This window comes from Podospora pseudoanserina, chromosome 6, assembly GCF_035222485.1.
Source record: "Podospora pseudoanserina strain CBS 124.78 chromosome 6, whole genome shotgun sequence".
Lineage (NCBI taxonomy): Eukaryota > Fungi > Ascomycota > Sordariomycetes > Sordariales > Podosporaceae > Podospora > Podospora pseudoanserina.
In genome coordinates this window covers 1,583,478-1,611,058 of record NC_085925.1, presented here as the reverse complement: position 1 = coordinate 1,611,058, position 27,581 = coordinate 1,583,478, and the positions used below count along the sequence as shown (strand labels likewise).

Here is a 27,581-nt window from a genome sequence, read left to right as displayed (position 1 = left end):
TTGGAAGTTGAAGCCTTGAGTGATGATAGTTTCTCTAAGGTCATCGTCTCCCAAGATACTACCCATCCTAAAGATCTCCATCTTACAAAGATGGGACTCGTCTCAAAAACACCAGTGCCAAGGTAGGTAGGTAGGCACCAAGTCAAACAAGTCAAATCTAACCTAATATTTGACTTGACTTAACTTGGTTTGTCGAAGGCTATGAAGGGGGAAGGTGTTCAAGATCCTTTTACTCAAAATATCAATACACCCGGGTAGATACCGATGGATTTATTTAGACAATATCATGAACTCCCTCTCATTCCGAAAGAACCTCTCATCTCATAGACATCTCATCATCCGAGCATCATATCGTCTCAAAGGCAACATTCTTAGAGATATCATACCATCCAAAATACTCTTCTACCTCGTCCAGCATCATCAAGTGACCACCCAAGCAAACAGCCCCTCTTCTACTTGACTTCTCCAGATATCCACCGCAATGGACACTCATATACACACACGCGCGCGCAACCGCTCGATCATGCACGTCTCAAAGCGCACACACACCACCGTAGGCCACGTCCCCGCCTGCGAACGCGGTAAGGGTACCTAGAGATATCGTCGTTCAAGCGGTGGCTTCATCCAGCCCCCAACGATGTGACTACCAAACGGGCAGTCTCTCCACAATCGCCGCACGTTAACACCGCCTGCCGAGAGCCCCCCGACAAGGGAAGGGGCAGGGCATCGTTAGAGACACACACGTCGGGAACAAACCTACCTAGGTAGCATACCTCACATAGATAATATTAAGGGGTCTCAAGGACTCAGCAATTGTACCGAAATCATGGAGAAATGATTGTAAAGGGCTTTTCCTCGCCTACTAAAGTCATTTTTATATACCTGAGATACCTTCGGATATATTTCTTAATTAATCCTCAGACTATCACACGCCACCCCAACAATCCAAACCACCCCTCGCCCTAAACTCACAGACAAATCGCCAACTCCCTATCCCGGGTTTCCCCTCCGATCATATCCTATCCCTCCTTTACTTATCCCCCCCAATCCCCTTCCCCTCCCCCTTCCCCGTCATCCTCAACCCCTCCAACCCCCCCGCAATCTGCACACTCCCCCGTCTCAAAAACCTCTCCCCCGCCCCCATCATAAAAGCCGGGCTCCCCACCCTCGGACTGATTCCCATCCCCATTCCCACTGCCCCACTACCACTCTCCCCCCCAACGCTCCCAATGATATTTCCCGGCAGCCCAATGACAGGAATATTCCCCTCCGCCACTGGCGTACTCCCCACCCCCCGCCCCAACAACTCCCCCAACAGCCCCAATACCCCCAGCACTAACCCCCCGCCCGCCTCCCCAACAACAGCAGCCATCCGCTGCTCCCGATAAAACTGGTCCAATGCCCCCATATCCTTACAAAACCTCTCCAGCTCATCCTTCACCATCTCCGGCTCCTGCCCCGTCCAGCTCCACCCCGGCCCCTTTTGCAATATCCCCGGTGTACCAAACGCACTACCCCCTCCACCCCCAGCAGAAGGCGGGTTACTCATCGCCGTTGCCCCAACAGGTCGAATGATAGGCGACAAAAAACCCGGTTTAATCGACGGAGAAGACGTCACCGGCTCTGAACTAATTCCCCCACTCGGAGTGGGGAGGTTAAACGCCGGGTAACCACCCAGCGGCGTCATCGCCCGTCCCAGAACACCACCAGGCGTGGCGACGGCACTGTTCACACCGATGGCAGGGTGCTCCGTCCGGAGTTCCCTCTGCATCTCCCTCTCCCTGGCGGCAGCAGCTCGGCTGCTATACAACCTGTTTGCCAACAAGAGAAGATCCCCCTCGTCTGTGATTTGCGCCAGGACAGACCCCGACCGGTGGATGTACTGGGTATATCTGAAGTCTGGCTTTCCCCACGAGTAGGACACGTCGACGTTGGAGGGAAAGTTGGACGCTGCTTCGACGTCGAGGACAAAGTCGAATTTGCGTAGGATGGCCTTTTGGTAGAAATGCTTCCCCGGCTGGGCGGAGGGGGTGAAGGAATTAGAGTCGTAATATGTGACGGGTGGCTGGTCGGGTGGTGGGAGGGCGAGTTTCATGATGTAGGGTCGGCGGAAGGGGTTGATGTAGCTGATCGAGCAGGCTTCTGCTATGGGGACTTCAACCAGTCGGAGACCGTACTGGGCTGCTTCCCTTGCCCAGTTTTCAACGGCGTCTTCGATGAGCTTGGCAGTGACGTTCATCCAGTCGACGCGGACATGGTAACAGTTTTCTGGGTTGTGGAGGCGGTCGTAATGAAGTTCGACAATCTCGGGCCGGTAGGACTTTTTGCGATGGTCGACGTCGTATTTGATAGACTTGCTGAGAACAACTTTGGGCTTCTTGCCGCCGATGACAGTGGGTGGTGCCGTTGGTGTTGAAGCGCCAGAGGTTGAAGAATTCTCTTCATGGATAGAAGTCGGTCTCGAGATGCCAACCCGTAAATCCCGAGGCATGTATTCTGACATGGGCGTTGTTGGTATGGAGAACTGTTGGGTTCGCTTGAACCAACTGGGCTGAGGCTTTGCGTATTCGCTGCTGATCTGGTAAAAGTACTGCCCGTCCCTAAACGAATGGCGCTTCTCAACGTGCACGAATAGGCCTCCGCTCTCTTTCTTGTTGCCCTCTTTGTCTTTCTCCTTGTCGTCAGATACCATGAGACGATTACCTAGAGCCTCTGCCTCTTCCCGGTCCTCAAGATCCTCAAAGTTGTCTAGAAGCCAACTCGTCATGTCAGAACCGATGAAGCAGTTGTAATGCAGGCGCAAATGCCATCTGCGGTTCTGCATACGGACACCACCTTGTTCCTCCGGTTGCTGTATAGCCTCCGCCAGAGCAGCCAAGCTAAAGTTCTTCTTTGAAAACTGCTCCCCTCTTCTCACTAACCCTCCCTTGCGGTCCACACCTTCCAGCAAAGGCAAGGTCTCGACTTCGGCCGCAATGACCACAGATGGATCCTCGGTCTTGTAAACAATATCAAGAGGATTGGCCTCCTTCTTCTTCCGCTGGCCCGGACCTTGGAGCCGTCTTTCATTCGGAGGAACGTATCGGTACCTCTGCCACAACTGAGCAAGCTTGCGGATCCCCTCAATACGAATCTCCTCGTCACTATCTCCGCTCTGTGCCCGGGGTAGCGATGCGTGTCTGCCCGTAATAGGGATCAAAACGAATCTCGCACGCCAGAACCTCAGATGCTCCGTCAGTTCGTCATTGTGGCCAGCGACAAAAGCATCAATGTAATTCCAGTTCCGCTCTGACTTGGGCGTCACAAGATCAAACTCGCTTGTCCTGTAGCGTTGATCCAACAGTGTCCGAATGGCCGGCTTGTACCTCGATGATGCCCCGTCATAAACCTGCGGAGAACTTTCCGTCGGCTTTCGAACAAAGATATTGACTTCCACTTCGGTCCCGTTGACACACGACAGCTGATGTATGGTATTACCAGCCGACATGAAAATGCTCGTGCCATCTTCCATCATGTGATCTCTGGAGAATACATCAGCAACCTTGAGTTGTTTCTGGCCGAAAGCCTTCGCAACCGCTGGGCCGACGATGATTTGGAATCCCTGGCAAAAGCGCAAACTAATCAACTCTCGCAACAAGTCGTCACGCGACCTTGGTTCCTCGGACAGCCCGTCGTCCACATTTTGTGACACATTGTAAGGCTGGCGCTGGTACTCTGACTCAAACTGAGCCTTTGTGGGGAAGTACTCAGACGTAAGTGGGACAGCAGCCGGAGAACATAACGACTTCCACTTCATGACTCTCATTTCGGCGGGTCTTGGAAATACGTGCTGCCAGCGGCTGTACAGAGAGGCCATGTTCACATCCTCAGGTTGGGTGTTGGACGGGTTCAGGATTGTCAGCCACGGGTTCAGAGCTGTGGTGGGAGACAAAGTGGTTGGCAACTCCGGCATGGCATCCGCCAATAATTTGGATTTGTTATGCCGATTAGCATCGTCGTTCCGGATGGCGTTGGACTTTTTTATGTCCCGGTCGAGGCGAATAGGCTCTGGGCGCAGTGTTGAGGCCAGAATCGAATTGGCCATGCTGACACCACTCAGCTGTTGGTTTCTGATCAGGATCGGCTTGCTGCCCGAATCTCCAGGAGACAGATGCCCCTGTGCAAACGTGTGAGAGGAGAAACTGCCTTGGTTGAATAAAGGCGAGCCCATTCTTGTCTTGTCCGAAGACATTGGCCGTTGATCTCCGCGAGCATTGCCCATCCTGTGATCGTGTGGACCCGAGGGCCGCGAGGCTTCAACACTCTGGACGCTCAATTCTGCGACGGCTGCCTTAGGAGCTGCTATCTTAAAACCCGCACTCGAACGGCTGATCTGTCGCATGAACTTAGGGGCCTTGGTGGGAGACGAAGTAGCGGTGCTGCTGGCGTTACTAGACCCAGCAGGACTTTTACGGTTGGTCGACAAGGAAGATGGGACCTCCAACCTGTCAGAGCTCTGCCGATGAAATTGAGAAAGCCCAGAAATTGTGGGTTGAATAGCAGTGGAAGGACGACGCTCGCTAAAGGAGGTACTCAGCAGGCTGGTATCTTCCGACACTTGCTTTCTTGGAACATCCTCGTACATATGCCCATGCCTGTGAGGACCAGCAATCCTCCGGGAAGTTGGCAGTCGTGCCCTGGAGTCGTCATACTGTTGCAGTTGTTTCCACAGTAATCGTTCCACATGTTTGCTGTTTCTATCAGGGACAAACTTCTGGAAACCATAGACGTGTTCAAAAAGAGTCTCTGGCACCTTGGTGTTCTTGACAAATATCGTCCCATCGGAATCGATGTGCGGTTGGGAGATCTGAGTGGTCTGGAGCGCCGACAGAGGGAAATATGGATCCATGTGCAGCGGCTGGGTCTCGATCTCATTGGTTTCCATCACGCTTCGCATTTGCAAGTCATACATGCGACATCGAATTGGGAACTCGTCTCCGGCGTCACCATGAGGCGCGTCCGAAACCGACAAAGCAATTCCCTCATAAGAAAGTGCTTCTTCAGACGCGCCCGTCCAGTATGACACATGAAGCCACTGGGGCACAGCGGAGACATATTCATCTTGTGCGAAGCGTTGACCGACAGGCTCACCATGGTGGGCCATTTCGAGTCCCTTTCCAGGAGAAAATAACCCTACTTGACTGCTGTAACTCCCAAACACCGAACTGGTCTGCTTTGGGGTACTTCCGCTACTCATGTTCAGCTTCGACCTTTGGCGAGCAAGCTCCGAGTTTTGAGGAGCACGATAACGAAACAGCGGGACAGAGTGCAGTGGTATCTTTGGTATGCAGATCAAATCAATGCCGATGCCATTACCCACAAGAGATTCAGTCGTTCGACGAAGCGCGTCGTAGTCGACCTCGAAAACGCCAGGACTGGGACTAATGACCACAACAGACACGCCGGTCCTCGTCAAGTCTCTGTCAATGTAATCGTGGGCGTACAAGGAAGAGGCCATGTTGATGGCTTCAAGGAAGTTTCCGTGCACCGCTCGAGAGGCTTCAGCTTTGATCTTGTTGAGGGTTGACTCGCGAATCGCAGGATCATCCGAGCCAGGGAAGGGTGACCATGTTATGGCCTTCATGTGGTGGGTGCTGATATCCTTGCGGAAGTAGTTAAACTCCCGCTTGAGCTGATGCAAGATTTTGGTCCACTCACCACTGCCCATCTCACTGACGACTACCCTATAGAAGTCCTTGTATGGGCGGCGGTTTCCAGAGGACTGAATGCCGGTGTAGTAAAGGTTTTGAACAGCGTCATTGGCGAGTTCAGTCGAAATACCCGTGTCGTACTCGACGCGTGCAAACAACACGATGGTGACAAGATGCTTCAGCTTCATAGCTGCCCACTTCTTGAAGAGCGCTGGCAGGAACCCGTTGACCACTTTGTTAAACATGATCTCGCCGGAACCATCCGAGTCAAAGTCCCACATCTCGCGGGACATCTGGATGAAAAGAACATATCGAGCGGATTCGCTGCGGAATATGGGCTTTGTGTCGCGGCCGAAGAAGGCAGAATGAATTTGGCGTCCGTCAACATACACAGCTGTGACCTGCGCCTTGACGGTACCCATGAACAGGATCATCTGTCCTTTGTATACGGTCCGCTCTGAAAGCATTCCCACTGCCATACGCCACATATCAGCTCGCGAAAGATACTGATCTTTAAAGCAGAGCTCGAGGTGAGATGCTTCAACGGCCGGGTTCGTGCTGTCAATCTGGAAAGATCTTCGTTAGGGACAATTCCCATCCACAAAGTTGAAAAGGGCATCATACTGGAGCGACAGTAACTTGTGTACCCTTCCTCATCCCAAAGGCTTCTGCGATATGTTTGGCGACATAGACTTCGACCATGGGGTATCGAGCCCTGAAATCCTTATTCAAGTCTTTGGCGATACATATGTAGCGCTTTGGCTTGCAACCCGCAGAGCTGTCATCTTTGCTGCGTTCTGGGTGATGCTGCTTCTCGGTTTCTGACTTTAGCACATCGATAGCCACGAGGCTGCCTGGCTGGATATCGTCCCCTAGCAGCTCAAAGTTGAGCAACACTTCATCGCCGGAAAGCGCTTCGTTGACAGTCACGGTCCATCTTCGTTCTGGGCGTTTCGCCGACTGGGGTCGCTCGCGAATCGTCGAACTGCTCGAAGTGATCGTGTCTGCCGGTGAATGGGGATTGAGATTGGGATATAGATGCGGTTGCTCCTCTGCGCTGGCTTTACTGAACTGGCGAAGGTGGGACGGCCAACCCTGAGCGCCTTTTGCAGGCCCCGGCGCGCCGGCCGAGGCGGTTCTCGACGACATTGAGCTTTCTCATCAAATTGAGATTGTAGGGTTATGGTTGCTCTTTTCGCTGTCGAAAAATCATGTCTTCGTATCGTCGTCGAAAAAGCTGTCGCATTTGCATATCGCATTGTCCGTCCGACCTTCAGCGCCTGTAAACGGTGTTGACGTGAGTTATCGTTGGCAAAATCCAGGATTATTTCCCCGCCTTCTCAATAGAGTTAGCGCAATGACCCGTTCCCCTGTCTCCCGCGATCCACATCCCTGCAAATGTGGTGCCTGCCGGGAACAGCTGGGTGGCTGTTGCTGGGATATGATTGGTGATTGCTTTTCATCTCCAAACCTCACCTCCAGAATTCCAGAATTACATCACCCCGGGCAAGAGCAACCCCTCGGCACTGAATCGAATCAGTCTTACAAATTGTCCGGTGTCCGGCCGCCTTTCGGTGTGCCGATTTTGTTGTACGGCTTGGTGACTGTGTAACATTTCTGTCCAGTTAGTTATCTTGTGGCCTGAGAGACACCAAGGAAAAGAATAAGAGATGGCATGCTCCGGACCTTTGTGATCTTGTCTTGGATCTGTTCTCGAAGCAATGGCACTCTTTAGAACCAGGGAGACATCTCTTCATTTTCTTAGGCAGCAGTCACTTGCCGCAGTTGCTACTTCCTCAAGAGGGAAACGTGGATGAGGCACATGCACTGACAGCGGCTGCCCACTTGAAAGCAAGCCACCATCCGGTCAATTTGAAGCTTGATTGAAGCTTGAAGCCATTTGGCGCTAATTAAATCCAGCTTCTTCTTGCACCAAATTATTCATTGATATGGCCGACATTCCCTCTCTGAACCACTGGTCTTCATTTCTCTGCTCTCTGGGCGGCCACCTGCTCCCGCTCTCGGAGTTGAGGATCCTCCTCTTCTGTGTACACGCTCACACATTACCACGTCATACTTTATCTCACCTCAGTATCTTGCTCGGAGTCTCTCGCAGACACCGGGCGTCCCAACTTACCGGTCCGGCTGCCATCTGCAACACACAACACACCTCACCCTGCATGCTCTTAAGGTCGAATGCTCCTGTGCAGCACTAAGGCCGTGCGAGCTAGACAGTCACTCATTCAAGTGACTGCAGATGCAAAATCGACAGATCTACTCTCAGCTTCCTGGCCATGCGGTGCTCTGCAATCCTGCAAGATTCAACATTTATCTGTTGAGCCAGCTTCCTGGTCCATGCTTCATGGCAACGAGAGGTCCACAGGTCGCAAAGTCGCAAACACCAGAGATATTGGCATTGTTTGCCCCGCCTACTGCGGTGTCTTGATATCACACACATCAGTTTGCTGTCAGCGAGAGCTTCCTTCTGCTACTTTTCTTCTACTATCAGTTTGCTCACACTACTCTTCGCCAGCCCAGTCCCCGAATAATCTACCATGGCGACCAGGAAACTCAGCAAGAGGACAAGAGTGTCGATTATTATCGCCATCTCGACCACTTTCTTCGTGTGTGAGCTTGTTGGTAGGTATTGACAACGCACTCGACCCTTGAGCAACATCAGATGACGCTGTCCGACTAACCCTGTATCACGCAGTCGCCTTCAAAACTAGTAGTTTGGCACTCTACGCTGATGCCATTCACTACGTATGTATAGATCTACGGGTCTTTGCAGAAGAGAGTTGCATGGACCGGTTGCTGACACCGAAATCTCCAGCTAAATGATCTACTCGGCTATGTGGTGACTCTGGTCGCCATTGTTGTACGTCACACTCATTTGTATACATCCTCATGAAGCCCTACAGCTGACCTTTCTCTTCGCAGGTATCTGAGCGCAGTGGCTCGCCTCAAGAGCTATCTTTCGGCTGGCAGCGATCTACGCTGCTTGGCGCCTTTTTCAATGGATCCTTTTTGTTCGCTTTAGCGCTCAGTATTTTATTCCAGTCCATCGAACGCTTTATAAAGATGGAGAAAGTCGAAGAACCCAAACTGGTCTTGATAGTGGGTGGCGTAGGTCTCGCCCTGAACCTCGTCAGCTTTGCCTTTCTACATGGTAAGAACAACAGAATTTTTGAAGGACCTAGATGGGAGGCTGATAGAATTTGGTGCAGAACATAACCATGGTCACGGTCACGGCCACAGCCATTCTCACGGACACGGGCATGGGCATGGGCATGGGCATGAACATGAACACAGCAAACAAACCGATGAAGTCCCTCGTAGCGATCATCACCACAGACATGAACTTATTTCACCCTGTAAGAAGGGCGGCGATGCCGAACTCCTAAAGAATGGAGGCACCACTACCAGCAGTGCAACAGTTCTCAACTTACCATCACCGAAAGCATCATGTGTCGATATTGAGGCCGACGGGACGACATCGCCAATAGCTGCTACCGATTCCCACTCCGAACATCGGCACATTGTACACATCGGCAAGGCGCCATTAGGAGATCTCAACATGCTCGCCGCCAAGTTCCACGTCTTAGGGGATATTGCTGGGAATCTGGGGGTCATGATTGCGGCAGCCATCATACAATATGTTCGCCCCGACACGACGAATGAATTCGACCCTAAATACTACGCCGATCCAGCCATCAGCTTGGGCATCGCAGCTCTCATCTTTTGCACAGCAATTCCAATTTTGAGGGAGTCTGGCACCATTCTTTTACAAAGTGCACCTGCTGGGGTCATTCTCGTGGATATCAAGCACGATATTATGAAGGCAAGACACCTTGCCCCCAGAAAAGAAGGCGGGTGCGCACTAACACGCTGCATAGATTCCTGGCGTTCTCGCTGTCCACGAGCTCCACGTCTGGAGACTTAACGAAGAGAAATCCATCGCCTCAGCACACGTTGTCGTTTCTGACCCGGATATGGCCAAGTTTATGGACAGGGCAAAGACGATTAGTGAATGTCTTCATGCTTATGGTATACACTCGGTCACACTCCAGCCAGAGCTGGTTAGGGCACCGCTTTTACCAACGGGATGTCAGATTTCTTGTGGGGGCGGCATGTGTGAGAAGTTGGCTTGCTGCTCGGTGTCGGTCTCGAGTGATGGGGGGCATGAGTGATGGGGGGAGTACAGGGGTTATTTAGAGAGAAAGATGGATAGATGGGATACAGGTAAACCTGGCCGGGCCCATATGTTTTCTCAGGAGGCTACATGCTGGTGGCATGCGTGTTTTATCTCAGGTTTTTGGACTTGAGGAGTAAAGTCAACAGAGGGTGAGGAGAAGCGGTGGTTTTGCATTGTGTTGTATTGTTAGATTCGTTGATCTATTTCCTGTACTCATTGATTGTGAATGGCAGAAGGAAAGCAATAGAGATAGAGGAAGGTATTGTGTTTTTTTTATTGCTATGCTTTTGTACCTGCCTTTTTACCTGGGGTTAACAAATCTCTAAAGTAACTTGCTTGTTGACTCAGTATCGACCATAACGGCGGCATATATTCTATTCGTCGGCCTCAGACAAACGGTCAGAAACTGGAACAAATGAGCCCTTTTATTGCTGATTTGTGAAACTCGACCGCGAGTCAAGCGCCTTACATGCTAGAACTTTCGGGGGAGGGGGGGTTATTCGCTTCATTTTTACTATTCTTCGTTCAGAGCTGGAAGATCATTTTGCCCCTCTGTACATCCATCTACCCCTCTTCGTTGTGAATTCAAGGTGATGGTTTCTGGGGGGACAGTATATAACTTGTTGAAAGGGCTCAAGTCCAATAAAGTCTTGGACTTTTCCTTGGGACCCTCTCTTTTCGGCCCGCCATCGGCCTCTTTGTGTCCCCGGATTACGAAAGACCAACAACCAGGGATTATTTCCCCAGCAGTTGTGTTTTGGATCGTAGGTGACACAATCTCTGAGGGGGCAAGAAAATGACAGTGCTCGTTTTACAACATGAAAGTTCCCTTACTCGGAAGTCCGAGGTAGGCTGACTCAGGTCGGTCGTCGACGTCTTTTTTTTCTTTTTTTTCTTTTTTTTTTTTGCCTCCCTCGGGTTTGAAGCCAGTTTGAGGTTCAAACCTTATTGACACAGGACAGGGCAGGCTTGATGATGCTCAGTATATTTTGTGCATGGCTGTTGTGAAGAAATGTCCAACATGTACGCTCGTCTCTCAACGGTTTTGATTGATATCATAGCCGCGGTAATTGCTCCCCCCGCGCGCCTCTGCAGCTCAGAGTAAACCTCTATGCCCCCTATCAAAAAGCAGTTTGGACCCGATGGGGCATGTATGCACGTGTCTACATATGCATCATGTATGCAAGGTAGTTGGCTACGCAATATCCATTTTCTTTTTTTTCCCAGCGGCGGCTCTCGCGGCTACAAACCAACAATTCAAAACGGCCATCACTTACCCTTGAGGCTCATCAAAATATCATGCAACCCCTCATCACGATCAATCTCGCCTTATGATTGATGCCTCGAGCGAGTGAGTGGTAATCCTCGGCGTCTCTCTCTCTCTCTCTCTCTCTCTCTCTGAGCTCGAGATGAGGGGAAAAGAGATGACCCGTTGCCACTCCTCCCCTCCCTTCCCCCTCAGCACCTGCAGCTACTACAATACCCTCGGGCAGAGCCCCATCTTAAACCCCAAGCAAAGAGGTTACATAGTCCGATGATCGGTGTGGGGTCCCCCCCTCAAAAAAAAAAAAAAAGGGAAAGGGAGGAGCAGGAAGGGAGAGGGGGTCACACACGAAAAGGAGTGGGATGGGTGGATGGCTGCTGAAAAGGAAACACATGTCTGCCTTCTTGTTTATTTTCGTGACAGATCAATGGGACCCTTCTTCGCTCTCGCTTGGTTTCATTGTGCTGGCCCAAACCCATACCCGAAGCTATGGTCTGGGCCTTGACGTGGGTAGTGGCGGGCGGGATGGGGAGTTGTGAAAAGGAAACGTGGGGGTGGGGAATGATGGACAACGAACATGGATGGCTAGAGAGGGGTTGTTAAGGCACAAAGCCTATCAGATCTTTTCTTGTTTCCAAGAACCCAGGTCTTGGAAATGCAAACGAAGCTTGGGAGGTGGTGCAAGAGCAGGTAGATATAGCCTCGTATGTACGTAAGAAAACGGCGCTTTTCCCAGTTCTTACGGACGACGAGTGGTGATACAGCACATGTGGCTGAGAGAAATGACCGGGAGCTGATAAATCGTGACGAGGGCCTGCGGGATCTCTTGGGACCCCATAAACCAAGAATGCTTCACTTCCAGCAATGTAACAACAGGAAATTGGGGAATACTACACGGCCAACCGCCTGATGCTAAGGTGCCGGTAAAGACGGCATTGTTATCTCCGGAAGAGAAAAAGAGAGAGATCATAGGTAGAAGGCTTACGCTGCTTGTGAGGGAATCAAACAGGACAGCCTAGCCTGACCATGTTGCATCCTTGGGTTTCCTCATTGGGGCATTTTGAGCTGCGCGCTCGCCATGTTATTTGTCGTGTGCCAATTGGATTTGCAGTGTACAAGGGCCGCGCAGTTTACGCAAACCGAGCTTGTGTACGTTAGCGATGCAGGTGTGAAGCGGGCCTGTTTAAAGAGGGTGTCGTCGAGGGTCAGATATTGCTGGATGGATGGATACAGTCGGAAGTTGGACTGGGCAGAGTTCGGGAAACGTCTCCTGCTTTTGTTGCCGTTGCGAACACCAACTAGTCTTGTGTGACCGATGTCGAGAAGCGGCACCGGCTGATATCACAGGGGTTGGGTGAGACTGAGCCCAGGCCGGAGAGGCCCGAGCCTCGCACACCAGGAGGAAGAGTCGTCGGGTGGATGGTTGGTGCGGGCCGACCACGAACAGCCTAATGGGGCAATATTATAATGTCATTGCTGGCGAGGACGGTGCCTTTTGCTGATGATGGTTGATGTTGCACCGACATCATCGGCTGTGATGTCTTACGCGTCAACGGGCACGAGCCGGCTTCTTTCATTCCGCGCAGAGGTTGATCGACTGCCGGAAAAGGGACGACGGGAAAGATGATGAGCATCATTCTGGCGGTGAGCCCGTCAGCCCAACGCCTTCAACGATTGGGAGCCAGACTGTCGGATGCTTCCCCAGGAGCACCAGGACCCCTGCAACACGCCGATTGCTTCAGAGCGAGAGGTATTGGTGATTTCGAATCATTGGGCCGCAAGCTCGGGGAGACACGAGTCGCTATCCGGTGGAGGGGGGAGAAGGGCGGCGAGGTGAAGTGGCACTCAGGTCAGGCGGCGGGCAGTTGTAGAACTGTGGTCGGACATGTTGCTTGTTGGATGTCATGTGGATGGCTTGATTGTCTTTGGAGATGCTTTCTGAAGTGAAACTGCCGGCAGGCTGGTGGACCCTCAACTGAGATGCTGAGGGGATTGCTGAGGGGACTGCTGAGCAAGCGTGGCAGCAGTCTGGCCCAGGTACCCCGGATTTGGGCCTTGGCTGGGTTGTTGAGGCATTGTATTTATGTCGGTAATCTACCAGTAGCTACACATGCGAGTGTCGTGCACACACAACTGCAAGATGCAAGTGAGAGCCATAAGTGATGGGTAGTGGTAATTATTTTTGGTTCAAGTGGTGGACGGGAGAGATGGAAAAAGATACGTTACTTTTACCATGGTGTCTAGCCCATCAAGGCAGGCCCCACTTTCAGTGAGAGAGTGCCCCGCCAGCTCCTGTTCGCGCGGTACGAGGTAAGGTGCGCTGTGGGTGCGCAGTGCTGCCCTGCAACAACGCAACGACGTCCATCCAACCGCCGCTCTCGCCGTCACCGCCATTCCATGGGAAGAGAGAGAAGGCAGAGCAATTGAGTGTTGGCTGCCGAGAGTACAATTGACCTGATGAGTTGTATATCCTACCAGAGCCGCCCTTCTTTATCCCTCTCTGCATTAGTTTCCTTGTGCATCATCTTGGACCGTCCCCTCGGCCCCTCGCTCGAGCTCTCGTGCTCTCTCGTTCCCTCTCATTCCCTGGCCGCCCCCCCACCCGCCCTCCCCTCCTATCTCTACCTCGAACCCTGGCATCGCCAGGTCCGGCCTGCTCGGGTCTACCCAACTCCACAGCTAGACAAAAACCATACCTGGCGCTGATCTGGTGCTTACCATTCGGAAGAACACTACGGAGTACGGGTAGCCGATTTTTGGTATCTGGCCCGCCATCCGCTGTCGCTCCAACAACGCGGGGCTCTCGTGTTTCCTGTCTCTCCGGGCGCAATAAGCCGTTTCCGGACCTGATTTTGATACCTGATACCTGACCTGACCAGCCGACAAGTGCTCTCTCTCACACCAACTTCTCACTCTCAACACAGCATAGCGCTTGTCTAAGCGCCTGCATCTGGCTGGTCAGCCATTCCTGTCTTCTTTCATAGCACGTCCGTCCTGCTTGGTCAGGAGCCAGATAACCACCAAGAGCACAACGCACTCATGCGCCGCCCTGGCTTCGTCCTCGTCCACGTCTTGGTCTTTGCCCTCTCGTCCCTCCTTTGAAATCCATCTCACCTCTGGTTAGGCGATACCAGATCCAACTCCTATCGAGGCTCCAGGAACGCTCATTCTCATGACATATTCGACCACATCAGCAGCCCTTCCATATCGATGCCTCAGCTGCCGCCAGTGAGGATGCTAGTTCGGTGGTCGGGCGCCGTTTGATATACCAATAGAGACAGTCTCGCGACTTGTCTGGTATACGATCTCTCTCTCTCTCTCCCTCCCTCTCTCTCTAGATTTCTCAGTTGTCGGTAAAGATGCTCGGGAAACTCTTCAACCTCGGTGCGGCGGCCGGGACAGGGGCCGTACCCTCGGCTCAGGCGTCTTCCCATAAGCCATTCTCACTCGAATCGGTACAGGAAGACATCCACACGCGAAACCTGCTCTTTCCCGATCCGCAAGACTTGTTTGAACATCGCGCCAACCAGCTCTACCCCTTATCCAGCGGCTCTTCGCCACTCACCAGCTCCTCCACGAACGCGTTCGATTATGATGCCGATATCGACCTCGGCGTGCAGGATGTGCGCATCATCATCATGCAAGATGCCCTGAGTTCGGTTGCGGCTTCTCTGTTGTATGACAGTCAGGCCCCTCCGGCCGTCCCAGCCGGATATGCGGATCGCCCGTCGGCCACGGCCGGCTCTTATTCGGTGCAGGAGAGACGAAATCCGGCATCGCCCCGAAAGCCTCCGATCACGACTACTGGCCGTCCCATCATCATCCAGCAAGGAAGCCCCAAGACCAGGCAGGGTGCTTTTGATCGGAGACCGTCAGTTCACAGCCGGACTCAGGGTTATGTGGAAAGCGAGTCTCAGCGCGCATGGCGCGAGTATCGGGAGGAATTGGCCACGTTTTCCAGCTGTATCTTTGGTAACTCGGAACTCATGGCCTATAAAGGAACATCGACAAAAGTCCACGTTGTACCATCCGAGGCCCGGCCGCTGGACAATGGTTCCATGTTCTCAGATGGTCGAAGTTCCATGGGCAGATCCAGCATGAGGGCGAGCAGACTGTCGCAGTCATTCTCTTCCGAAAACCCACCACCAATGACGACCCCGCCCACTCCAGGTGTTGCAAGCCGGGGATATGAGCGCAAGAAAGTGCTGATCACGAGGCTGTTTCCGGTAAACCTGCCCTTGGACGAAAAACTTACACCGGCCGGTGCCGAAGAGAGCACTAGTTATCCCTTCCCTCCAACCTCGGACGACAACAAGGTGAAGAAAAAGAAGTTCCAACCCAAGCAGAAACGAACGCCAATGTATGCTGTTGCTCTGATAATCAGTCTTCCCCCGCCTCCTCAGTCAACCACAACGCCGTCAGCTAGACCTGCCTTTAGAGGCTCCAACTCGTATACGGAGCAGGACTCATTCCCATCATCATTCAGCTCGGCCCGGCGCTCAGGATGGACTCTGGTCGGGAATCAACCTGGCCACGCGGTGGACTCCTTTGAGACCAGTTTCAGCAGTGATATGGAAGATCAGATCGACAGCATCACGCAACACTGGGATATCATAATGCGGACATTAACCCATTTGCAGTCAAAAGCAGCGAGTGTTATTTTCCAGATGCTCAGACAGGCAGATTTGACCTCTCCCGATCCGCTGCCGAGTCTTCAGCACATGGCACGAGCGATGCCCATGTCTGGACGCCGCAGCGAAGACGGTGCTCCGGTCAAACCCCCAAAGACGAATGCGAAGCCGATCACCTTGCTACCCAATTGCCTGCTTGAAAATCGTCACATCAAAGAAGAAGTAAACGCTGCCAAGACCAGAATTGTGGCAGGCATTCGGGCCTCCCGTGTGACAACTGGGCAGAATCGATGGCCGATATGGCGAGATGAAGCCCGCAGTGTGGCCAAATGGGCTGGTGGAAAGGAGCAGGGCTTCTTCATCTACACATTGCTGACCAGCTTCCTGGCTACACACACAGACTGGCTCCAGGCCCTCAGTCCTCACGAATACCGTCGGAGGTATTTCTTGCAGAAAAAGGCAAAAGCGGACGAGGACAATATGGTACCCGCCCGTACCATCATTGTGAGCGACAACAAGATTGCGGCTCGTCGTTTGATTTTCCTGCTGGCTGCCTTCCTACCTGCATCGCAACAGATACCCACCATCAGAGCGCACCGGCCAAGCACTTCGACGTCCTTTGGCACGCTCTCCCAGTCCCCTCCCTCCTTTGTAGTTCCGATACTGAAAGAAGAATCCTTACGGCGCAGAATCAATCGACGAACAGGGTCGAGAGTGCCCTCGCATTCGCGCAATCTCAGTTTACAGTCACAGCATGCTCATGGAACTGGGGTCCCGCCTCCCTTGGCCCATCTGAGCATGGAGGGGCGACACGAGCGGCGGGCTTCAGATGCAACGTCAATGCGGACAGCTCATCTCCCGATCAGGGGCGCTGACCACAACACACGCAAAAGCAGTGCCGCCACAACTGCAACCATCACAGCCGAGACCAGCGTACCGCACTTTGCCACAGGCCAGGCAGCTGATCTCTTTTCACCAGGCCGGCCGGGAAGCAGCAATAGCGTCGCCGCCAATGACCTGAAGCGCCTCACCAGGGACGATGGTACAGGTGCCAACGAGCGTCGTCAAAGCTCTCGCTGGAGCGTTATCAGCGGTTTTTGGCCCACGCGTCGACGAGATTCTACTGCCAGGACTCCGGATTTCGCTGAAGAGCAAAATGGGGTCCCCGGGTCTCCGATTAATGCGCGGCGGCCCTCTGGCGCCGCATTAACCATGGTCTTCACAGAGTCTGGAAAGGGTTCGGGAACGAAACCAGTTGTTGACGCTCAGGTGTCGTCTCCAGTGAGTGGTTGTGGAGATGCTGCTTCTCCGGGGCGGGCATCAGCAGACACACTCGGGCTCTCTGATCAGTCAAATCCACCTCCGAAACTGCAGAGGACCCCGGATCCGTCGGGGGCGTTTGAATCGCCAGTCAAGACCTCCATCAACATCCATGATGGCGTGATTGACGTTGACATACCGCTGCCTGATTTCTTGACATCATTTGAGAGTGCAGTGAGCTCCCCCTCCAGCAGTGGCTACCTGTCAGCCGCCGGCTTCGGGTCTGGCCTGGACACTTTTGAACAGTCCTGCCGTTTCTCTGCCGACGGAGATGTCCCCCTGAACGTCGCCGGCTGGCTACAGCAATACCACCCGGACTTTGTCCTGCAGGCCGTACCAGCGCAGAACGACTTGATCAAGCAAGTCAAGGCCTCGATGCGAGCCGAGCCCACCCCGCAAGTGTTGCCCGACGCCTTCTCGGCCGACGGGGACGCAGAGAGATGGGTCGACATCAGCTCCGCCATCGTGGCCGACACGACTACATTTACCATCACCCGCATCCACTACCGCCGCCTGGTCAAGCCCGGCTACACAGACGGGTCTTTGAGCGGCAGGACGCCATCCCCTCAGGCGACGGCGATGACTCCTCTTACGCCTGCTGCTGCCGCCCGGACAACCCCGGCCGCCGCCGATGGGGGGCAGGTACAAGACGAGTTCATCGAGGAACTCATCGTCAGCCTTGACGAGACGCTCGTCGAAGCGGTCGAGAAGGTCATGGCTGCGGGGGGGGCAGACATGATGAGCAAAGCTAGTTCGTCATGTTCCTCCCGGTCGACGAGCAAACGCAGGGAGAGAAGCAATAGCACTTCGACGCAGGGGGATGCTCGCTCGGCTCATGCTACCCATCACCACCACGGCGGGGGAGGGGGCCTAGGTGGGGGGATGGCGCCGGAGGTTCCGCGGTCGAGGTGCAAAACTGTGCTTTTGGGGGCGTTGGAGGAGATAATACTGGATGTGATTGAGGATAGGAAGCAGGAGCAACAGCAGCAACAGGAGGGTAGTGGTGGTGGGAGAGATAGTATGGATAAGGATAAGGAGAGTATTTTGAGGGAGGCGGTGAGGAGTTGGTTGGATTTAGTGGAGGGTGGTGGTGATGGGAGGTGGAATGTGGATTGAGTTTGATTGAGTGATACCCCCCCTTTCTTTTCTTTGTTTCAACATTTTACATTTACAGTGGTTTTTTGGCATTAATTCATTGTTTTTTTTTTTTTCATTGTTATATTTCTTGCATTGGGCAAGGATTTTTGGGGGAAGGGAGGTGCATTGGTGTGGGATTTGAGACATCATTTTTTCATCTTTTTGTTTTTTGAGAGGGTTGGTTGGGATAGGGTTGTGATGGGATGAATTTATGCATTTATCTGGAGGGCTTTTTTTTTTTGGTTTGGTTTGGTTTGGTGGTTTCGGAGGGTGAGCGTAGGTTGGGTGAGAGGTCAGAAATATACCAAATTCGATTCAAATATTACCTAGAAAGGTACCTACTTGACAGGTGTGCTGCTGCCTTAGTGGAAGAATAGCAAACTGCGGTTATTTTCTGCCATTGGGTAAGGTAGGGAGGTAGTATTCGACGTTGGTAGTAAGTAGGGGTTAAGTGTGATATCAAGTGCGACTGTGATGGGTGAAAGTCTGGGGGAAGCACCCGATCCTGGGGTTATATTAGCCACTGCTAATTTGCAGTTGCTACATTTCGGGGCGAGATATGCAGAGAGCACGGATTTCATACCCGCGCCATTGATGGGACGGAACTGGGGTTAGCAGTTTTTGGATATGGGTTTGCCAGTTTGACGATTTGGTTTCTTGTTTGGATGCCTAGTACCAAAAGCCACCGAGTTTCACGCCCGAAGGGCCGAACCATTGATGATGGTGACTCCGTCTGTCCGCAGCACCATTTTTTTGGCGGGGGAAGGGGCAGACCTAGGTAAGGTTGTGAGAAGTCCAAAACCGAGGGAGACAGGTGCAAGGGTGTGAGGAGGAAAAGAAAGGCAATTAACATCGAGGGGGTTAAAAATACCGAGAGATGCACATTTTGCGAGATGCACATTTTGCTCGCTTCTTACCTACCTGTCTTCAAACCGGGAGTTTGGGACAGTTTCTCTAAATGTACCTACCGACCGACCAAACCCGAAGAGGCAGATTATGCAAAAACGGAGAAAGTAGCCCCCTAAGTGGGCTTTGGCATTTGCCAGTTTGAGAAAACAAAGACGAATTAAGAAACTAGGCTGCGGACCTTTTGGAGAGCACCTGCACGTTGCCCTTGGCCAGATATTGTTTGATTTGGAGGAGGAAGTAGTATGTATGCATATAATAACGGTAAGGTAGGTTTATTTAGCCAATCACTGACAAACACCAGACCCTTTCGGCCATGAGGAGGGAAGCAGTCGGCGTCGGATAAACTTGAATAGGTAGACAGCTTGTGTCTTTTGGCATACCTAACTTTGGTGCTCAAGTACCTATAAGCAGCAGTCACTGGCGACGCAATGATGCATCGAAGGAGCTCGAGTACTGTTTTGGTTAGAACGTAAGTAGGTAAACAGTCAGACCCTCAATACCGCATGACAACTTCCTCGGAATGAAGCAAAGCAAAGAACGCTACATGGTATCCTTGTTCCAAGTATCACCACCACAAGTATATCACACAACTGAATGCTAAATAAACGTCACAGCCATACCATTTTAACCCAACCCCCCGGCCGGATCCCATGGTAAGCACCAAGCCGGCAGCACCAGGCACAAACTCCGAGCCCGAACCCGGATACCTGTCTCGGCCGGGTTGGTCGGTTCTTGAAATTAACAAAGTTCTTTCTTCCACCTACCTGCCTTCACTTGCTGGAATTTTCAGGGTCCTGCCTCATTACCACCCTGGAAGATACATACATACATGTATGGGCGATTGGAAAGAGGGTAAAAAAGGCGAAAGTAACCTCTCATGTCCCATTCTAGGTCCACCATGAATTTCCTATCGTAAGGACTTTGAGATCCTAGCTGTTTCACAGCTTGCCCAAATCACAACATCAACATCCCCCAGTACACATACATGCCTGCCCTGGAAACGGAGATATACTACTGCGGTATAGTTTAAGATGGCAATCGACTAGCTCCTTCCCCCTTGCCCTTGTCACCCACCGAGAAAAGTGACATCCTCGGTACCTCACGGCAGAGTGGAAGCCCAAAAAGATCGTCACATCGCTCATCCCGGGGAATAGCTGTACACGATGCCCTAAACGGGTCGGTTAGGCCCTGGGTGAAAAAAAAAGCTTGTTTTTGTTTTTGGCAACAAGATATATTGCCTGAAGTGCTTTCTATGCAGCAGCTTCCCTTTCGTTTACACCCTTCCCCTCGGCTACTCCTTCTTGACGGGACAATGGGTTTGGAAGTGGGTAGTGTATCACGACAAGGGAACAGAATAATGTCTTTTCCCTGGTCTTGGGGGGCTCTGGGTATTGTGTTGTCCCCTTGGTAAAAGGGATTGATAATACGAGCTGAATGAAAGGATGACTTGCATAGGTACATGTCACTCGTCCTCCCATATTCAATTCTCTGGTGATCTAGATTTTCCGGCACCTAGAAAGAACCCCCGAGCGAGTGAGAGTAACTTCGTAAGCTTTGACCTTTTCTTCTTCGTCTCACAAACCCAGAGCTCACCTCTGCACGGTTCTGACCGTTGAACAACAGCCTGCCATCATGATCCAACAGACAGACATCAACAACCACGCCCAAGACAAATGATGTTGAGGTTGGCAAGCTAAGGGCCAAGCAATGGCTGCATGGCACGACAGGGTTTGTTCATGGCTAAAAGGGACGGATAAAGTCCACAACGTAACTTCGCGCAACTGCTTGAGTCCCGACGCTAGGAAAGGTGGCGTTCGTGATGGTTGTCACGTCGGTTCCTGGGGAGCAAGGGGAGAAAATGTACATGTGCCTGATGAATGGGTCGTTGTCTGTCTGTCTGTCTATCTGTCATTTCCGTTGATCGAAACGGTGGTCAAGCAGGGTTCGGCTGACGGCTCGTCCAAGAATTCGAGACCCTTGGCCGACATGGGAGCAGTCGTAGGATGAGTACCTGTCCGAGGGCAGAGAACCGAGTACCATCACTCTTTGTCTTCTGCGTAGTAGCCTTTTTACCCTGCAAGATATATATGCAGACAACATCAGCCGCGGCATTGCTAATTATCTTGACGCTGTGGTACTGCTACCTCGAGGGACCAACGTAGGGCCATCAAGCGACGTGGGACATGGGTTTAGTATTATTCAGTTAGCGTGTGTCCGCCAGAATAGGAAGGTGAATAAGAAAAGAGACCATTACAGTGCTCGGGTCTGGGGAAAATTGATGATGGCACTTGGTTGAGCCAGCGGTTGTTCACGGTGGTTGGTTTTAGCGTAGCCTACGTTGCTGCAAGGCATCTAAAGCGTATCGAGAGGGGAAGCAGCTGTCCCTCCTTTTTCGGATTCCGGATAGTGTAAGCCACGGCAATTGTGTGGAGTGCAGATGTTGGAGTTGGAATTTGGAGAAATCCGTGTTAGCCCCATGGTTGTGGTGAGGGGGAGGCTTGGAGAGAGAACAGAAGGGCTGGATTCTTCCACGTGCATGCCGTATCACCTCGCTTGGGTACCAACGCGGGGAAACTCTCACCCAAGTAGAAGTCAGATGATGATGAACACGGCGGGCGAGAGGATGATTAGGGTGCAGTCATCGAGTGTGACTTTTGCCTGGGTGTGTGGTTTCCAGAAGCACTCCATCATTGATTGCAATATCAGCTTTCCAGGAACACGGTGGTGGGATATACAAGTGCTGTATCATATATCAGCTTTTTCGGTACGTTCCGGCAAGGTGAGTGTTGAAGACAAGACTCCACGGTTATTGTAAATTGGCATGGGAATATTCTTTCAGCCTGGCCTCCTGGACGAGATGGAGCTGCCCATTTGCCGGGGCATGAGATGTATCTAACTGGCAACGAAGCGGAATGTCATCCGGACATTGGGTTCCCGAACGAGAAGCAGGGCGCGGGGTCTGGGACTACAGCCTCGCTCGCATCCCGGCGGCGTTTTAACCGGGAAGGAGTGTGTGATGACGAGAATAGCCCCGTGAGTCTTACCACTCCGGATGTTGGTGACGGGTCGTGTGGTGGTCACCAGTCCGGCTTCCACGATCTCTGTGGCAAAGGTCTTGGGAGGCCATGATGTTGGGACGAGCCATGAATTTGAGTGTTTGACCGTTCCATGCCCTTGAACAATAAAGTGGCCTGACAGGTGTGATGAAGGTGAGCTTTCGGGAGTTACAAGCATGACCATCGATCGTCAGGGGCACACGTGGCAGGACCAGAAGAACAGTTGATTGATGTCCGATATGTCGATTTGAAACATGCAACTCGCTGATGCTCGGTCAGACATACACACCACCACTAACAGAATTCTGAGATAAATGACCGAATGCAGGTAGGCGACGAGAAACCCAACGTTGAAGCTGTCCAAGACTCTGGTGGGGCCGTTACAGCGAGCTTGTTTGTGTTTTAGTGGATCTCAGCGAGCCTCCAGGGCGCCGGCAGCAGGTTCCCCGCATGCTCGGGTCCCGCCACGGCCGCTAATTGGAGGCAGGCATTGTCCCGCCCCGCCTCTCCAGCCGCAGCAGCTTGGAAATCCAGCGATTTGATTGGCTGAGAATCACCACGGCTTCTCAGCCAGCCGTTATTCTCAACCTCGCACATTCTCTAACACACCTCACATCTCCAACAGCACTGGAATTGCCCGTCGGAAAACCTAAACCATTGTCTTACTGATTGCCCGTGATGTACATTCTCACATGTTTCCACATGTTTCCCACCAGTAGTCAAGTCATCCAAAGGATTGGTGCTCTTCGGATCCGGTTGTCAAGCCTCAGTCAGCAGCTACATACACATTTGCCTTGTGCTTGCAGTTGGATCCTCCGACCCCAGCCATGCGTAACGAGGCACAGCGCTGACCTGCAAGGGGTTGCTGAACGATTGTTCCCTCTTTCATGGCTGGCCGCCAGGTGGTCTCACCAACTCTGAGCCCGGAATCATGAGTGGCAACAAGACCAATGACGTTGAATGCGAGTGAACCAACTGGCCGTCAGCCGATACCGACCCGGTGGCTCAGGGGCCAAATAAGCAAGTGAACAGTGAATGAGGCACGTTTGTTGACACACTGTTGGAAGACTGGACGGCTGTGTTGAGATCGACAGATCCCCTTATAAAGCCGCACGCGCCGCACAGGGCGAACTTCTCGATATCCCTTGATGGACATCTTTTCGTTTCTCTATTCTAGATCTACTTAATTTCTTCAACAACAACCACACGCAGCCAGCCTGCTGAACAGAAAAGCTTTCCTCTCCCGGCAACTCAACTTACACCGTCACGACACCATTCTTCTGGCCAATAGTCAATCGCCAGCTAGCGTTACATCAATCTCATCCACCAACCATCAATCATCATGAGAGCCACACACGGCATCTTTGCTGCCTTGTCGGCCGGCTTCTCATTATCATCCGCAGCCGCTTGTTCAAAGCAAGGTCTTCTTCTTGTGTCTTCATACCCGTTTGAGTCTTCCCCAGGAGAGATTGTCAAGGGAGGAGTTACGACACTGAAACTGGGAAACAAGGGCCTAGAGCAGGTCGGCGAAATCTCGTCCATCTGCGGTACTAACCCTTCATGGCAAACACTCGTTGGAGGCGATCAATATTATTGCATCAATGAGAACTTCGACGACGGCCCTGGCGCTTTTACCTCAGCTAAGGTGAATACGGACGGCACTCTCGCTTTTGTGGGAAACAGTTCTACGCCTGGAGGCCCAGTGCATATTGCTCTCTTTGGTGAGAATGGGGAGAGAGCTATCACCTCCAACTTGTAAGTCCTTGAATACATCTTGCATGACAAAAACCAGAGTGATCCAACCACTGACAACCATTCTCAGTGCATCATCCTCTCTCGATGTCTTCAACATTGAGGACTCAGCCAAGCTGCAATCCTTGGACAACAAACCTTTTCCCCCACGGGCCGACAGCAAAACCATCACTTCCAGGCCTCACCAAGCAGTTGTTGATCCCACTGGTGGATTCGTTGTCATCCCCGATCTCTCCGTCGACGTCCTCCATATCTTCAACATCGACCAAACTGCGCTGACACTCACAGAGCTGGTATGTATTCCTCTCTCTTCTCTTGCTTTTTAATAACAATATTGACAAACTCAGCCGGCACACCCCTTCGGGAACGGAACCGGGCCTCGTCACGCTGCCTTCCTCAAGTCAGGCGACAAGACCTTCCTCTACGTCATCGCCGAAAAGAAGGTCTCCGTCCTCGGGTTCGAAGTCTCTTACGGCACCAACAGCTTGACATTGTCGGAGAAATTCAACATCAGAACCGACGGCAGCGAGAACGCACCGGCCGAAGGCTCCTCCGGTGCTGAAATTACCATCTCGGTAAGCTCCCCCTTCGCACCCCCTTCTCAAAATCCACTCTAACCACGACATACACAGCCTAACAACAGATTCCTCACCGTCTCAACCCGCAACGAGACCACGCTAGAATACACCTCCGTTGCCGACGGCACAAAGATCCCGTCTGACGCCCTGAACACCTTTTCCATCGACCCTGTCACTGGGGAGTTGACTCATGTCCAGAGTGCCCCGGCCGGTGGCTCGTTCCCGAGACATTTCAGCTTCAACAAGGACGGGAGTCTGGTTGCTGTTGCTTGCGGGGGGGAGAATAGGGTTAATGTCTTTGAGAGGGATGTTGTGACGGGGATGATTGGGAAGGCGGTGGGGGAGAGGGTTTTGACGACGCAGGTCAATCATGTTATTTTCAAAGAGTAAGCCAAGCATGGGATACGCTGTGTGGTGCGGGTGGCTGCGCTCGGTGTAGCTTATTTTTTGTCCTTCTTTTAGAGATGCGGACTGCGAAAATGATGCTGGGGAGGATGGTCCGACGAGCATTCCGGCCGGAGCTGCATCTAAGAACACGGGATCTGGGACTTATGGGACGGCGTTGGGTTGGGAGGTTGGTTTTTTGGTGTTTTTGGTTGGGTGGTTGGGTATAATGTTGTAAAGAGACATAGAAAGGCCAAATGAACTGATAGGAGATATCATGATGCGAAAACAGTTGCATTTCACAGCAAATATTCTGTTCAACTGACTGACTGACTGACTGACTGCGTATCTCGCATGATCTCATCTAGTTAAATGCCATTCACGTCATAAACCCATCAACGACAATGCCGCTTGTTGTTAATCCACCCAACAACCTCACACATGAACTTCATTTTCATCCCTCCATGCTCCAACCAGAAACGCCAATGACGCATAAAAGTCAGGTTGGGGGCCAAGTTAAGCTCTTTTTTCACCCCTCACCTCTCTACCTCACCCCCACACAATTCCCACTAGAAAGACCTGAAACACTGACATCTTTATGCCTCTCCCCTCTCGGCAACTCACGGCCGGCAGCTATGCAGATCCGAGAACCAATCTGCAAAAAAGATCTAGGGTAAAACTAGAACATGAATGATCGCCCAGTTTTTCGTCTGATGTTGTGAACGTGTCAATGCCTGGGGAGTTTACACAAGCTTTTTTTTTTTTCTTCTTTTGTTGCAGCGGTTTTGAAGCAGCAGGGACATCGATCTGTCTCACCATAATGTGGGGTATGGAGGTGGTGATGTAGGCGGCTTTGGGCGCCATTGAACAGTTACCTACCTGGCAGAGAAGCGCTAAGATCATGTGAAAACCTGAAGAGTGGAATATAATGGGCAATGCTATACTGGTTCATCACGGTTTACAGATCGTCCATGTGAGCCTGGAAATTGATTCAAGGTGTGACGGTTTGGCGATGGTCTTGTAGGTATGCACGATGAGCTAGTGGTTTCATTCAAGAGTGGTGATCTCAAGTCCGGATTCGTCAAAATCATGGAAAAGAAACAAAACGATATGAGTTATCGATGGGTGTATACAGAAACGCCTACTCAGTGTATCCAAGTTGATTTTCACACATAACTTCACTTATCACGTTCTCGTCTACAACTAATAACCTATGAGTTCACCTCACGATGAGATCCGGAGCAACCACCCAACCCCCCCCAATCCCGCGTCTCTTCTCCGTCTTTTCCCCCAAAACTTCCAATCCGGCCGATCTTGGTAACCTAAACCTCACAGCTCTCACATATGTTTAAAAAAATAAAAATCAGGGTTTTGTCTGTGGGTAGGTAACAACCACACTCCCCCGGATTGGTCCTACCAAAAAGAGCAAGCCGCTCAAAAGATCATCACCACGTGTGGGCAGCTCGGGCGAACGGTGCAGATCGGTTGATCATCTTCTTTTTCAACTACGTAGCAGCTATCGAAGAGGGACGTCTAATCAGACGGGCGTAGGTTTCCGTTTTGGGATATATGCAACACGGATGCTGCCGGTATTCCCCTCATTTGATACAAGAAGCTGAGTACCTTAGTCTACGTGTTAATAGTTCTGACGGTGAAGAACAGCAATAAAGAACATGATGACCAGAGGCAGCTAGGTAGGCTCGGACTACAACGAGTCCCTATTGTGTGATAGAACCATGGGTGATGCTCTCGTCTGTGGAATTTGTGGGTGGCCCAGATGGCTCGTATGATCAAAAATATTCTCGGTTGTTGGATACAGCAGCATATCTGCCAACCCTTCTCGACCTGAAAGAGACGACGACATTGCATACAGGCATGTGCCATGATAATACTCGCCCGCCTCCACACATACAAGAGTGCCGTGTCGAGCATGTGAGCGGCAAGGATCGTGAACAATCTGCAGCAACAAAAGTAAGCCGTGACCCAAGGGCCCCGCGGAAGAACATGGTCCAGGGAGGGGGGGCCTCGACAAAAGAACAGGGAGCTTTGCCGCCGTGTCATCCGAATCGTGTGTCCTGCAGCTAAGATGGCCAGCAGTGGCTAACCGCCCTGGAGTCGAGTCTGGTTCCCGCGAGATGGGGGCAATGGCGATGTGTGCTCATGATGAGGAAGGACAGAGAGAGGGGTAAGCAAAGCCGAAAGCCAAGGCCCGTCAGGTGCGAAGCGAGTGCGCGGTGGTGCGGTCGCCGGACATGAAGAGCCAGTTTGGGGTGTGGGGCTGGCCCGAGGACAGCAGAAAAAACCAAGGTGGTCTTCCGGTACCGAAGGCTTCGTTGACCTGGGGGTCCTGCCGGGGGTGTCCGGTGGTGCAAGCCACGGCTGTCGGCACTCACCAAGCTTCCCAGACAAGAAGTCGTCTGCCCGCGTAATTTCCTACTGGTATATCCGGATCTACCTGGTGGTGAGGTTTGCGAAATGTCATCCCGTGTGATACTACACCACTAGGCGCGGTTAGACGCGACTACCCACAAAGAAGAAGGTAGGAAGCTTTCAAATCTCTCTGTAAGCTACCGTTGGAATCTTGGGAGCAGGGCACGCCCCTGAAGGGCCGTGATGAACTGCTGTCTTGTTGGGCCAAGCCAGCAAATCGGACTGGTGATCGGTG

At 52.2% G+C, this 27,581-nt stretch overlaps 5 protein-coding genes across 5 annotated transcripts; 4 read left to right on the top strand and 1 right to left on the bottom strand.

Annotated features, from left to right (window-relative positions):
* Nucleotides 1-1,030: 1,030 nt before the first annotated feature.
* Nucleotides 1,031-7,158, bottom strand: IML1 (vacuolar membrane-associated protein iml1; the record flags this gene model as incomplete). The annotated part of the gene is made up of 2 exons (XM_062948785.1): nt 6,315-7,158; nt 1,031-6,256 (listed from the first exon to the last, which is right to left on the bottom strand). The coding sequence occupies exons 1-2, from the start codon at nt 6,837-6,839 to the stop codon at nt 1,031-1,033; spliced, it is 5,751 nt and encodes a 1,916-aa protein (XP_062797458.1). The 5' UTR covers nt 6,840-7,158.
* A 1,087-nt stretch (nt 7,159-8,245) lies between these two features.
* On the top strand, nt 8,246-10,048 carry QC764_602810 (uncharacterized protein; the record flags this gene model as incomplete). Its single annotated transcript, XM_062948786.1, has 6 exons — nt 8,246-8,330; nt 8,404-8,453; nt 8,524-8,568; nt 8,631-8,859; nt 8,918-9,504; nt 9,587-10,048. 6 exons carry the CDS (start codon nt 8,246-8,248, stop codon nt 9,878-9,880), a joined length of 1,290 nt encoding a protein of 429 aa, XP_062797457.1. The 3' UTR covers nt 9,881-10,048.
* A 4,460-nt stretch (nt 10,049-14,508) lies between these two features.
* On the top strand, nt 14,509-18,216 carry QC764_602820 (uncharacterized protein; the record flags this gene model as incomplete). The annotated part of the gene is made up of 1 exon (XM_062948787.1): nt 14,509-18,216. The coding sequence occupies one exon, from the start codon at nt 14,509-14,511 to the stop codon at nt 18,214-18,216; it is 3,708 nt and encodes a 1,235-aa protein (XP_062797456.1).
* A 3,769-nt stretch (nt 18,217-21,985) lies between these two features.
* On the top strand, nt 21,986-22,608 carry QC764_0092410 (uncharacterized protein; the record flags this gene model as incomplete). Its single annotated transcript, XM_062940935.1, has 2 exons — nt 21,986-22,179; nt 22,531-22,608. Exons 1-2 carry the CDS (start codon nt 22,033-22,035, stop codon nt 22,606-22,608), a joined length of 225 nt encoding a protein of 74 aa, XP_062797455.1. The 5' UTR covers nt 21,986-22,032.
* A 936-nt stretch (nt 22,609-23,544) lies between these two features.
* On the top strand, nt 23,545-25,224 carry QC764_602830 (uncharacterized protein; the record flags this gene model as incomplete). The annotated part of the gene is made up of 4 exons (XM_062948788.1): nt 23,545-23,957; nt 24,025-24,247; nt 24,302-24,529; nt 24,587-25,224. 4 exons carry the CDS (start codon nt 23,545-23,547, stop codon nt 24,920-24,922), a joined length of 1,200 nt encoding a protein of 399 aa, XP_062797454.1. The 3' UTR covers nt 24,923-25,224.
* Nucleotides 25,225-27,581: the final 2,357 nt, after the last annotated feature.